The sequence below is a fragment of the Theropithecus gelada genome, chromosome 11 (assembly GCF_003255815.1).
Source record: "Theropithecus gelada isolate Dixy chromosome 11, Tgel_1.0, whole genome shotgun sequence".
Classification (NCBI taxonomy): Eukaryota; Metazoa; Chordata; class Mammalia; order Primates; family Cercopithecidae; genus Theropithecus; species Theropithecus gelada.
Genome location: NC_037679.1, coordinates 37,123,125 through 37,135,620, shown reverse-complemented (window position 1 = coordinate 37,135,620; position 12,496 = coordinate 37,123,125). Strand labels below are relative to the sequence as shown.

Here is a 12,496-nt window from a genome sequence, read left to right as displayed (position 1 = left end):
CAGTTTGGATCATTCATTTCACTCTTAAGCAATTTCCAAATTAAAATTTCAGTGACCAATTATGTAATGAATTGTGCCTAAAACATGCAATTACTAGATTTTTGATTTTATACTACTAATATATATTCTATAGGTATATTTAATCTATAAATTAAAAATTAGAAATGAAGAACTAATATTGACGTTCTTTTTTGTTTTTGTTTTTGTTTTCTTGAGACAGGGTCTCACTCTGCTGCCCAGACTGGAGTACAGTGGCACGATCTCAGCTCACTGCAACCTTTGTCTCCAGGGTTGAAGCGATTCTCCTGCCTCAGTCTCTGAGTAGCTAGGATTATAGGCATTTGGCTATCATGCTCGGCTCATCTTTGTATTTTGGTAGAGATGGGGTTTCCCCATGTTGGCTAGGCTAGTCTCAATCTCCTGACCTCAAGTGATGCCTCCTCGGCCTCCCAAAGTGTTGGGATTACAGGCGTGAGCCACCGCATCTGGCCGAGAACTAATAATGACATTCTAAGATTTATTTAGAAAATATGATATTGAAAGTTTTGTTCAGTATTTTCTGCCACCATATGAATGTCACTGTGTACTACTCTGAAAATTTTTATTTGAAAGGAAAACAATAATTCAAAATCTACAAATATAGCACTATTTTTTATAATCATCTTTTATAAATTTTTTAAAGCAAAGATTATTAATGTCTCTCATATTGGTATCCAATATACCAAAATTTCACAATCCAGCTGTTATATGCTCAACATTTTACTCACCTTTATACTACTACTTGATTATATCATTTTCATAGAATATTAGAACATCAAACCACCTTCAGAAAATATAAGTGTTTTTATAATAGTAACGGTCATTATAAAATAGAATGAACATCAGAGAATAAAAAAAACAAATACCAACTTAAAAACAAAACTGTTGATTTCTTAGAACGGTTAATAGCTTCAAAATGTGAATTATATTTTAGTGTTTAAATACATATGGCTGAAAATAATCCCTTTAACTATTTTGCTAATTGGATATTGTGTCATATAAAATATTAGAATATTTTCCAAATGATTCCAGCATTTAACTTTTGTTCAAGTGAATCTACAAGGATTTGTTAGGTATAGCACAATAACCAGAGATGCTAGGAATTTACAGAACCAGTGATTGCACTCTGTTGAAGGAAACCAACTAATGAATTTGGCCAAGTGTCCTAATCATAATAAATCTGAGAACTATTTCTGTAGACATAGGCATAGGCTTAGAAAGTTCATTCCAAACTCGCACATATAAACAAATTTTGTCACAAAACTTGCTGCTTGTAATGTGAATTGACCTGTTTCCAGAAAATAATTAAAATACATTTTAATCTTTACTGCAATCCATGAAGTCAAATGATCTTCAGTCCTTAGAAGAACAAATTAAAACAAATTTAAAAATACATTTGCTCTTCTCATTACCCTAATTTGACAGGTGGCCAGGGCAGGCCTTCAGATTATTCATCAAAATAATAAAAAGGGAAATGAGATGAAGCAGAGAGGAGGGAGAGAGGGAGAGGGAGACAGGGAGAGAGGGAGAGAGGGAGAGAGGGAGAGAGGGAGAGAGGGGGAGACGGGGAGAGGGGGAGAGAGAGGGGAAGAGAGAGAGAAAGAGAGAGAGAGAAAGAGAGAGAAAGAGAGAGAGAGAGAAAGAGAGAGAGAGAGAGATCTATCAAAATACAGTACTTAAAAATATTTTATATGCTGGCCGGGCGCAGTGCCTCACACCTGTAATCCCAGCACTTTGGGAGGTCGAGGTGGGTGGATCATGAGGTCAGGAGATCGAGACCATCCTGGCTACCACGGTGAAACCCCGTCTCTACTAAAAATACAAAAACTAGCCAGGCGAGGTGGCGGGCGCCTGTAGTCCCAGCTACTCGGGAGGCTGAGGCAGGAGAATGGCGTGAACCCGGGAGGCGGAGCTTGCAGTGAGCTGAGATCCGGCCACTGCACTCCAGCCTGGGCGACAGAGCGAGACTCCATCTCAAAACAAAAACAAAAACAAAAACAAACAAACAAACAAAAAAATGCTCATTGTGCATAGCAGGTCACTGCTCCTTACCCATCATAATTTATATCATTTATTCTAGTTTTTAATTAAATACCTTTTAAATTTGTCTTTCCAGAATCATGTTGGCTACTCTGGAAATGAATATAACTTAGAAAGCCAAGGCAAGGGGAAAGACACCTACCTCCAGTCAAAGCATCAGACGCATTCCTTGTGGTCAAACATTGCATAATACGATTTATCAATGGAACAATATCTCATAAACCACTGCTGGATACTTCCCCAGTGAGTAAGATGACACAAAGGATCACATACTAATCAGAGGTGCAAAACTCTTGCTGCGGCTGTATTCAGCTGTTCCATGCTACCATCATGCCTTCAGCAACTTAACATTTTTTAAAAATCAAACTCTTTCAAAACATTTTTATAGGTCATTATTTTCCAAACAGTACATAAGGTACTGTCATTTATTATAACAGGCTGTCTTTATTATACCTATGTCATAAAGAAGCAAAAAAATTAAACTATTATAGATAGAAGAACAGTCCAGACTGACCTGGTACTAACTTCCCCACTAAAATCTACCAATGCTTTTCAGTTCTCCATTAAAATGTGCAATAATGAATGCATGCCCATCTCAAAAAGCAATTACAATTTTGTTGTATAACTTCCAGATTATGTGACTTGGAAAGAATTGGGCATTCAAAGTAATGGTTTTCTTGATTGATTCTAAACCTAGAATCTAGAGTTCAGCCCAGTTATAGCACTACATATAACTAAACTAAAAAAGATGCCAAAACCCATGTAATTATCTAACACAAACACTCTCATCCCTGAGACTGTGTATGAAAATCTTCCTGGAAAACTTTAGTGCTCTAAACTTCTCATTCAGAAGTGCATCATTAAAAAAAAAAAAAAAGATAGGACAAAATATCACTGGGTATTTACTTGAATATCACTAAGAAGCAATAAATTAGAGAATATTAACTGACCTAGTAGGCTTTTTTTGACTGGTTGCAATTCCACTGTGATTAGACTGAGTTGCATATCTGGCTGCCAGACTGTATGAGGAGAAACAGAGAAATTGAATTAAAGAGATTCTTTGAACATGGAAGGAAAGCACAAACTTACAAGAAAACGATGAATTAATGAAATGCAATTGGAACACGTATAAACATGTATAAAGAACAAATTAATTAGAAAATTATGGTAATGTTATATGTCCGACATGACCTTGGATTATGAATGTACTATGAAATAATGCAGCACACACCTTGTCATAAAATGTGTTATCACTGACTTTGCAGTTATGGCCGTGTAATATTATTAATATTTTAAAAATAGTATTATTTCATCATATAAAAAATTCAACCTTGTAAATGACTGTGAAATTCAGGGAAACTAAAGTTTCACTGACATGATGAAAGATCACTTTCTTAAAAAGTTTAAAATGAAAAAGAAGAGTGTGGGATGACAATCATTAGTTCCTTTTGTAAACTCTTCTAATTTGCTTTTTTCAATCTAAATATTATTTTGAAAGTCAAGTGATTAAATAATCTGGTTTCTGTCTAATAAGTTATTGCTGGCCTCTAGGACTAGATTATTTTCAAGGGAGTAAACAATAAAAGATGTTTTGTCTCAGGGAAGATCGATATACAAACAGAAATTAAAGTGGGCTTAAGTTCTTCATAAACAAACTTAACAAATACTCATGACAACTTCTGGGCATTCTGTAATTACATGTCTCAATGATTTTTTAAATTAAAATATTTGTTCAAAGGCACACAAGAAAGCATGATTTAAGCCATATTTTGAAGAGCGATACTTTATAAATAAAATGCACATTTACACATTAACTTCAACCGATCTCTGAATTACCTAAGAGTTCTGGAATCAGTGTTCTGAAAGATATAGTTAGACCCGATAAACCCAGGACATGTTCACATAGCCTGTGATGGTCATGGGTTGATGCCCAAGTGGAGAATCACTTCTCAGATGAATTGGGATGGCTCTACATGAACCCAGTTGCTGTGCATGCACAGTTTTCAAGGCCTCCAAGGAAACAAGAACAACAGGGGGGTGTTGGAATCAGGGTGGGATCACTTGGAGCCCTGCTGCAGTTGATCCAATTGCTTCTCTGCCAAGCAGGGGGTATTTTAGTCAAGGAAAGGATTACTTAGGATGATGATGTGTTTACTAAGATAACTTTTACTACACTGAGCTAGGCTGTGGTGGGAGCTTGCAGGTCCTTAAAATTGCCTGGCTTGAGAGAAATATATCCTCATATAGAGGGAGCTTTCAGATTCACAGAGTACATTCGGCATGTGATAAATTGTTATTTGTGTATAACGCAATCTGTATTCTAACTACACTGAGCACCAAAACAACTGGCCACAACTGGCTAAACTACTTCAGTAATAACACTATCAGAAAGTACTTCAGAAATAAAAACCAAACTGTCTCAATTCAGTGAAATAGCATTTTGAAAACTAAAGAATAAAAACATGCAAAGTGAGGAAAAACCTTTTGTGAACTTCTCAGTCTACTTGTCAATTCAAGAGTAAGAGAACTATCTGTTTACCACGATGTCTACCCTTTCTCTAAATTGAACACACCTATTAGCAAAACAGATGACAATGAAACAATATATTTTCTTTTAGTGAGCTGAAGCCACCTTATTGGTCCCCCACCTCATGATTTTAAAGAAGTGCCATAATATAATTCTTAGCATAGAACTGGAAAAACAACAACAAAGTCCATAAAGTTTTAATGATTTGGCCAAAATCAATTTCATTTTATGGTCCATGTTTGTTTCCTGATTTATTATATAAGAATACTCTACTTTGAACCTGAATTCTTACACCAAACCCTCTCACTGTAATCCCTTAAAAGGTAGCTTCTGTCCTGCTTTCTTGCACTGGTGAAGCTGTTATCTTGAAGTGTTTTCTTCAAAGTTCACTGTGTTCTAAAGTCTTTGTATTTAACCATGTTGGTCCCTGCTCCTTTTTGAGCCTCTCCTATTCATAGACTGGCATTCCAGGAAGCTGACCCAATTAATTCACCATCATTTTTGTCCCACTGTCTCTTTCCTTTTTGGGGTCCTTGCTTCCCCACCTCTTAAAGGCATGTTATTTTTCCTTCAAGAGTATGTCCTCTTTCCTCAAATATTTTTATGCATTTTTTACTTAGTAATTCACTTTATACTAAGATTTAAACTAAAATTCTACTCCTAAAATTAACCTCTGTTCATATTCCCATCCATCAGTACCAACTGAAAGACCTGTCCATTTACATGCGCTTCAAACTCACCACATCAAACTCTCCATTCTCCTTCTTTTATTCCCCAGCTCTCAATAAGCTCCTTCCTAAAATTTCTTTATTTCTATCCACAGGACCACAATTTTCTTAATAATATAGGCTGAAAATCTCAACAGCTGACTCTTTCCATTTCCCTTTCAATTATTACAGAGGAGAAATCAATACCTAGTCATACTAATTCAATATCTACAATTCCATCTGTACCTGTGTTTTCCATCAATTCTGATGTTTATCACTCTAACTCAAGCCTTGAATACGTCCCACGATACCTCTGACCTAGAGAAATTCAAATGTTGTATTGCTAATCTAATTCATACCTCAGAATCAAATATTTGAATTGAAATGAATGTATGTAGGCTTGTGTCTTGATATTATTGTTTGTCTCATATAGAGAAGTGAAATTATAGGTGAAGGAAGCAAAGGTTAAAGCCATACAACAAATTTTCTAAAACATGCAGCTAATTAGTGAAGATTCAAAGTAAATTTTGATATTCAAGATCCTCTAAAAAATCTTCATTTCTTTTTTTGAGACGGAGTCTTGCTCTGTCACCCAGGCTGGAGTGCAGTGGCATAATCTCGGCTCACTGCAACCTCCACTTCCTGGGTTCAAGCAATTCTCTTGCCTCAGCCTCCCAAGTAGCTGGGATTACAGGCACCCACCACCACGCCTGGCTACTTTTTGCATTTTTAATAGAGGCAGTGTTTCGCCATGTTGGCCAAGATGGTCTCAAACTCCTGGGATTGCAGGTGTGAGACACTGCACCCAGCCTTAATAAAATATTCTTATGTTTCTATGTTTATGTTCTACTGTCTTTGTCACAGGATAAAAGACAAGAGGGTTTTTTATCTCACTTGTACTTTTCTATTTTTCTGTGCCTTTACTCATGCTATAACTCCTATGGGAATACTCCCTACCTGTGTCTATTATACCAAATTCTAACCATTTTTCAAGTATCACCTTAAATTACACCAAGTCTATGCAACATTTTATCACCTTCTAGACACATATTAAATCTCTAAGCTTTCATAACTGTGCTTTGTACCCTTTTATGTAATGCAAAAATTTAATTTAACTTTAGTTATTTAAATTTATAAACATAATGCGATTTCTTCAAGGCAATCTCTTCATCAAATGTACCAGTACTATCATAGATATTGGAAATTTGCCTACTCTTGTCTCTTAAAAAATAAAACTAGGCCGGGCACAGTGGCTCACATTGGTAATCCCAGCACTTTGGTAGTCTGAGGCAGGTGGATCACAAGGTCAGGAGTTTCAGACCAGCCTGGCCAACATGGTGAAACCCCATCTCTACTAAAAATACAAAAATTAGCTGGGCCTGGTGGAGCCTGTAATCCCAGCTACTTTGGAGGCTGAGGCAGGAGAATTGCTTGAATCCAGGAGGCGGAGGTTGCAGTGAGCCTAGATAGCACCATTGCATTCCAGCCTGGGTGACAGAGTGAGACTCTGCTCGTAAAAAATAAAAAATTAAATAAAGAAATAATAAAACTAATACATTTTGAAAACACAGTGTGTCATATGTCACCAAACCAGCACCAGAAGTGTTGTAACAGGAAGTCTATTATTAACACAATTAATAGAGACAAATTTTCAAAGATCTATATTACAGAAATACAATAATAAAAACACAGACAGTGGAGCACTTAATAGGACAAATGACCCAATTTCTTTAACAAATAAATTGCAAGAAAAATTATGAAGAGAAAACTTATAGAGTCTTTTAAGAACTTAAAACCAATTGTAATGTACAGAAGCTTATTTGAATTCTGACTCAAATAAACAACTGTTCAACTTTATGAGAAAATTGAGAAAATTTTAACACTAGGATGTTAAATGAAACTAAGTAATTAATACTAATTTTTTAAGTGTGATGATTATGTTGAATTGTTGAAACTGGTCTAACTGACCCATAAAATTGATGTTATAATTTCTTTTGAATAAATATAGAAATTGATCCTCACAGTTAAAATTTGAGCAACTTACATTTGTTTTATCTGAGTTCCTTTTCTCAGGAAACTGACCATTAGGCCTCTCAGATAGGATCAAGAAACTGAAACTTACCAGATCACCACATCTAGACAATGAGATGCCAGGCCCCTCATTTGTCATGATTACTTTCTTACTCATTGCTAATTCCTGTTTTTCTAACAGATGACCTATTTCCTGTTGACCAACTTTTCTTCCTTACCTTTCCCTAATTCCTGCTTTTCCACATGTAGCCAGTTCCTTCCCCACTACATAAACCCCCCGTTTTAGTTGATTGGAGAGGTGAATTTGAGACTGATCTCCCATTCTTGTCAGCTGCAGCAACTGAGTAAAGTCTTCTCCCTTGGAAATTCTTGTTATTTTAGTGATTGGCTTACTGTGCAACAGAGAGCAGGACCTAGACTAAAACCCTGGTGTTTGAATAATATTGTAAGTATATTAAAAAATAAACTCTATCTTTCACAGATATATATTTAATTTTTTTAACAAAATGAGGTGAATAGCTGATTTGAAATAGTCAATAGTGGAATTAGGAGCTTGGAATGGTTGGATATGAATTTTAAAAAAGGTAAATTGTGAGGTGATAATGGTTAAGTCAGATTGACAGATCAATGAGAAATTTAAATGGAATTCAGTATGTTTTTAAAAAGCAGAATAAGAACTATTCTTATTATCCTCTCGAAAGTAATTTATCTGCCAAGTATAACTGCCACAAATGCTTAGTATATAAAAAATTGTTTATGTTTGATTTATTTATAAGGCAACTTCACTATTCCATGGATCTATTTTCCAGTATAGAGAATAAATATTATTTCACCAATTAACCCATTGGTCTTATCAATTTAATGATTTTTGTCCTTTATTTTTCATGATCTCAGCTACTAACAGACTACATTGTACCAACTGCATTTCTAAGAGGCACCTAGTCAAAAGTCACTGGCCTTTCTACATAAGTGTCTGCCACTCTCAGATGTTTATAGATCAAGAAGCATGGACTCCTTGGACTCCTTGGAAGAACAATTTATTTTTGTTTGTTTGTTTGTTTGGTTGGTTGGTTGGTTTTAGTTAGCTCTTTAGCTTCCACAGGAAGCCCAAAGGGCAAAGTGTTTGGTTTGGCCTAATACCTAATGTTTATGAAATATCGTGTAAAGGTAAAGGCACTGTACACACGTGTATTTATGTGTAAGCTAGTGAGACATTTGTTAATTGCTGGTTCTAATTATAGTATTACTGCCATCCTGTTTTTATGTCCTTAGTAACTACACTTAAATGTCTGTTGCCTCTCCCTGTTTTTGTCTTTTCATCTGAAAAGAAATCAGAAAGAGAGTAAGGGAGACTTAGTTGAACGTTTGCAATGTTGTCTAAAAAAATAAGCTATTACTGTAACCTTAAAAATCACTGGTAATCTAGGGTGGACAGAAATATCAAATCTTCCGTTTCAGTATGCCTCTACTTTTCTCTCATTATTTTTCTTTCAAACTGTCACATAATCAACCTCTCCCCATTTCTCTCAATACTTGTTTGATCTAACTCAAAATCTTTCTCAATAGCTCCTTTATTTTTCTTAACATTATTGTCTATGCCTCCCTGGACAGCAGAAAAACATTTTATTCTCCACAGTGCTATTGTAATGCCATTTCCCAGGCTTCAAGTTTATAACATACTAGTAACAAACCAGGTGAGTAAGCACAGCCAACTTGCCGAGTCCTAGTAAAGCAGACACAGGTGACACGTAGACACAGCTCTCAGGCAATGAAGGAAAATAAACTGAGTCAGCAAAGCAGTAAACTAAGGGCTTTTAGATGTCTGAATTGAAGAGTGCATTTTTTTTCTGAAATCCTGTATAATTAGACTCCTATTAGCTTTATGGGTGGGCAAGAGATGTCAGAAACAGAAGCACAAAAGAATTAAATATTTTGACGCTCCCTGTGGATCCTACTAAAGGAAGTATGTGATCATCATTCTAGTAAACTGGAATATCAAGGAGCTGCTTTTTATTTTTCCCAAAGATGGAAGGGAAGAAGAGAAAACTATACACAGTCAACCATTTTTAAAGTATGGAATTCATCTGGTGATCAAAACACAGCAGGATCCAAACTGCCAGAGCTTCCTATTTCCGCTTCAGTGTAAATCCTCATGTGGAATTATGAAATCCATTTATTATAAGGAAAAAAAGCTTCTTAAGGTAAACAGGGCCGAATCTGTGGTTACCCATTTTTACTAACCACTAGAGCCTCACTACTCAAAATGTGGTCTGTAGGCCAACAACACTGACATCACCTGGGGCTTTTTAGAAATATAAAAACCTCAGATCCCATCTCAGACTTACTGATTTGAATCTTCATTTAAACAGAATCCGCAGGTGATTCCTATGCATAATAAAATTGGAGATACTGTGCGCTACAGAATATCCACAGATGTCTGGAAGGAGAATACTCACAGTTTCTAAAGTCAAACAGCATATTCCAAAATCTCAAGCCATGCCTCTTCTCCAGATGTCAGCAACCCCCTTCTTACAGACTTCATCATTTTAGCATTCCTGACACAATAGCCACATCTCCAGCTATTACTTCTGCTTCCCAAATGCAGGTTCACTCAGTCACCACCCACAAAATTTCATGCTGTTACCATAAATATTCTAAAAATTATAATCCCAGATATAACAGACTCCTTCCTTCTTTTATACTAATTGTATATTTCAAACCCCAATCTCAATCCTAAACTTCAGAATCCCCTTTCTGAATATCTCCTTGACATGTCTTGAATATTGTATCTTGATGGTGCAGTAACTAATCAGGTTAAGTATCTGTCTCCTAAACAGACTCTGTTGTTCTCCAGGGTAGGAATTATGTTCATTTTTGCATTCTTATTCTCTATCATGGGGCTGGTATATGTTCAATAACGAAATAATTGATTGACATTTGCTGGGCGGCATTTTCAAACGATGGCATGTTATATCCCCACCTTCTAAGCAAGGGAACTTGTTCCAAGAATGGAATTATCAGAAGTATGTTAAAGGAGGGAACAGACAGACACTAGTCATTATTACATCCTTATTAACTGGCAGCAAATAATGTTTATCTTATTCAATCCTCACAGCAGTCCTGCAAAGGTTATACTATACAACCAACTGACAAATATGAAAAATTAAGTCTTTAGATGTTAACTCGTGCACTTTACACATTTTGTAAATTAAAGTGCTGAAATTTGAACTTAAATTTGTTAACATTCCATAAGCTGTACTCTGTTCTCTTGTACCATATTTTCTGTATAAATTATCAGTCGAAGTGTTTTTATTGCTCCATAGATTTGTGAAGATTTCCAAGATATTGTAGAATCTGAATATCATCTCTGTAAGTATCAAACAAATCTAATTTCAAAATATACCATTTGACATTCAGAGAAATAATATTAAACAAATTCAATCCACTTTACATAGAAATCAAGAGTAAATAAAACAATTTTAAAGGTTAAAATAATTATAGTATTTAATCAACTATTCTCACAGTCTTATGAGCAAATATTATTTAAAACTTTTAGCAATGTTTTATTCAGGAATAATAAATATGGAACATAATTTATAATTGGCCACTCCCACATCCATTACAGACATCACTAATCAATCATGGAACTGTTTTTCCTACTAATTTCTATGGTAGCCTCATAATCCTTGCAAAGGATTCAAACAGCCCTTATTTTTCAACGAGAATTAGAATGAGAGTTAAAATGTATTTGTATCTGTTCTCCATGCCTTCATCAATACAGTTAAGAAAATGTTAATAATTTCATGTAAGATTTTTGTAGACTATTTATGTTGTAGTTATTTTAATAGCAGACTTCCATGCAAAATGTGGTCATATATATGTATATATGACCTCATTCCTTAGTTTAGTTTTCAACCTCAAGAATCAAATTTGCTTCAACATAATGCACATACAGAATTCTATAAATCACCAAAACATAATACCTTAACCTCATATAATGTATCAATTTAACTCTCTGGATAATATCAAGCTTCTTGCAAAAAATCTCAGCTCAGGAAGTTGATATTTGAATTGTTTCAACTTATGCTTATTTATTGTGGTAATTATAAATATTTTTAATTTTCTCATTCATTCTACAAATATTATTACTATTATTATTATTATTATTATTAGAGATGGAGTTTTGCTCTGTCGCCCAGGCTGGAGTGCAGTGGCACGATCTCAGCTCACTACAACTTCCACCTCCCAGGTTCAAGCAATTCTCCTGCCTCAGCCTCCCGAGTAGCTTGGATTACAGGTGCATGCCACCACACCCGGATGACTTTTGTATTTTTAGCAGAGACGGGGTTTTACCATGTTGGCCAGACTGGTCTCAAACCCCTGACGTCAAGTGATCCACCTGCCTTGGCCTCCCAAAGTGCTGGGTTTACAGGCATGAGCTACCGCGCCCAGCCCTACAAATAATATTTTAACACCTAGTTTTTTTCCAAGTAAGAATCTAGAAAGCCCTATCAATTTGCTAAGGAATTTGGTCTTTCTTATGATTGCAGTGAGAGACTACCAAAAAAATTTAATTGCAGAAGAAATACTAAATTCTCAGATTAGATAGATCCTTTCCTTTAGATATGTAAGAGTGAGGAAGAAATGAGGTTGGGAGATGTTAACAAGGCTGAAAACAGATAAAATAGGAAATCATGGCTAAAATTCAGGCAGGATTTTATATAGGCCTGAATGAAGTCAGAGGCACAGTAAATAGAAGTAAATGATTAAAATAAGTTAAAATAGTGGACACAGGAATTGAAAGAAAGGGAAGAATCTAAGACAAATCCTGGGCCTCTGACTTGAGTTGTTCTGTGTACAATAAAGTTATATAGAAAAGAGAGTGGGAGGCCGGGCGTGGTGGCTCACGCCTGTAATCTCAGCACTTTGGGAGGCTGAGGCAGGCGGATCATGAGGTCAAGAGATCGAGACCATCCTGGCTAACACGATGAAACCCTGTCTCTACTAAAAATATAAAAAATTAGCCAGGTGTGGTGGTGGGCACCTGTAGTCCCAACTACTCGGGAGGCTGAGGCAGGAGAATGGCATGAACCCAGGAGGCAGAGCTTACAGTGAGCCGAGATCACACTGCTGCACTCCAGCCTGGGCGACA

General features: G+C 35.8%; 1 protein-coding gene across 2 annotated transcripts in view; it reads right to left on the bottom strand.

Moving 5' to 3' along the window:
* Positions 1–12,496, bottom strand: part of NAV3 (neuron navigator 3) — a 377,767-nt gene that overhangs the window by 217,041 nt on the left and 148,230 nt on the right. For both annotated transcript variants that reach the window (XM_025403242.1, XM_025403243.1), the window contains exon 6: positions 3,030–3,098. In XM_025403242.1, the coding sequence (XP_025259027.1) occupies positions 3,030–3,098 (69 nt within the window). The remainder of the gene's footprint in view (positions 1–3,029; positions 3,099–12,496) is intronic.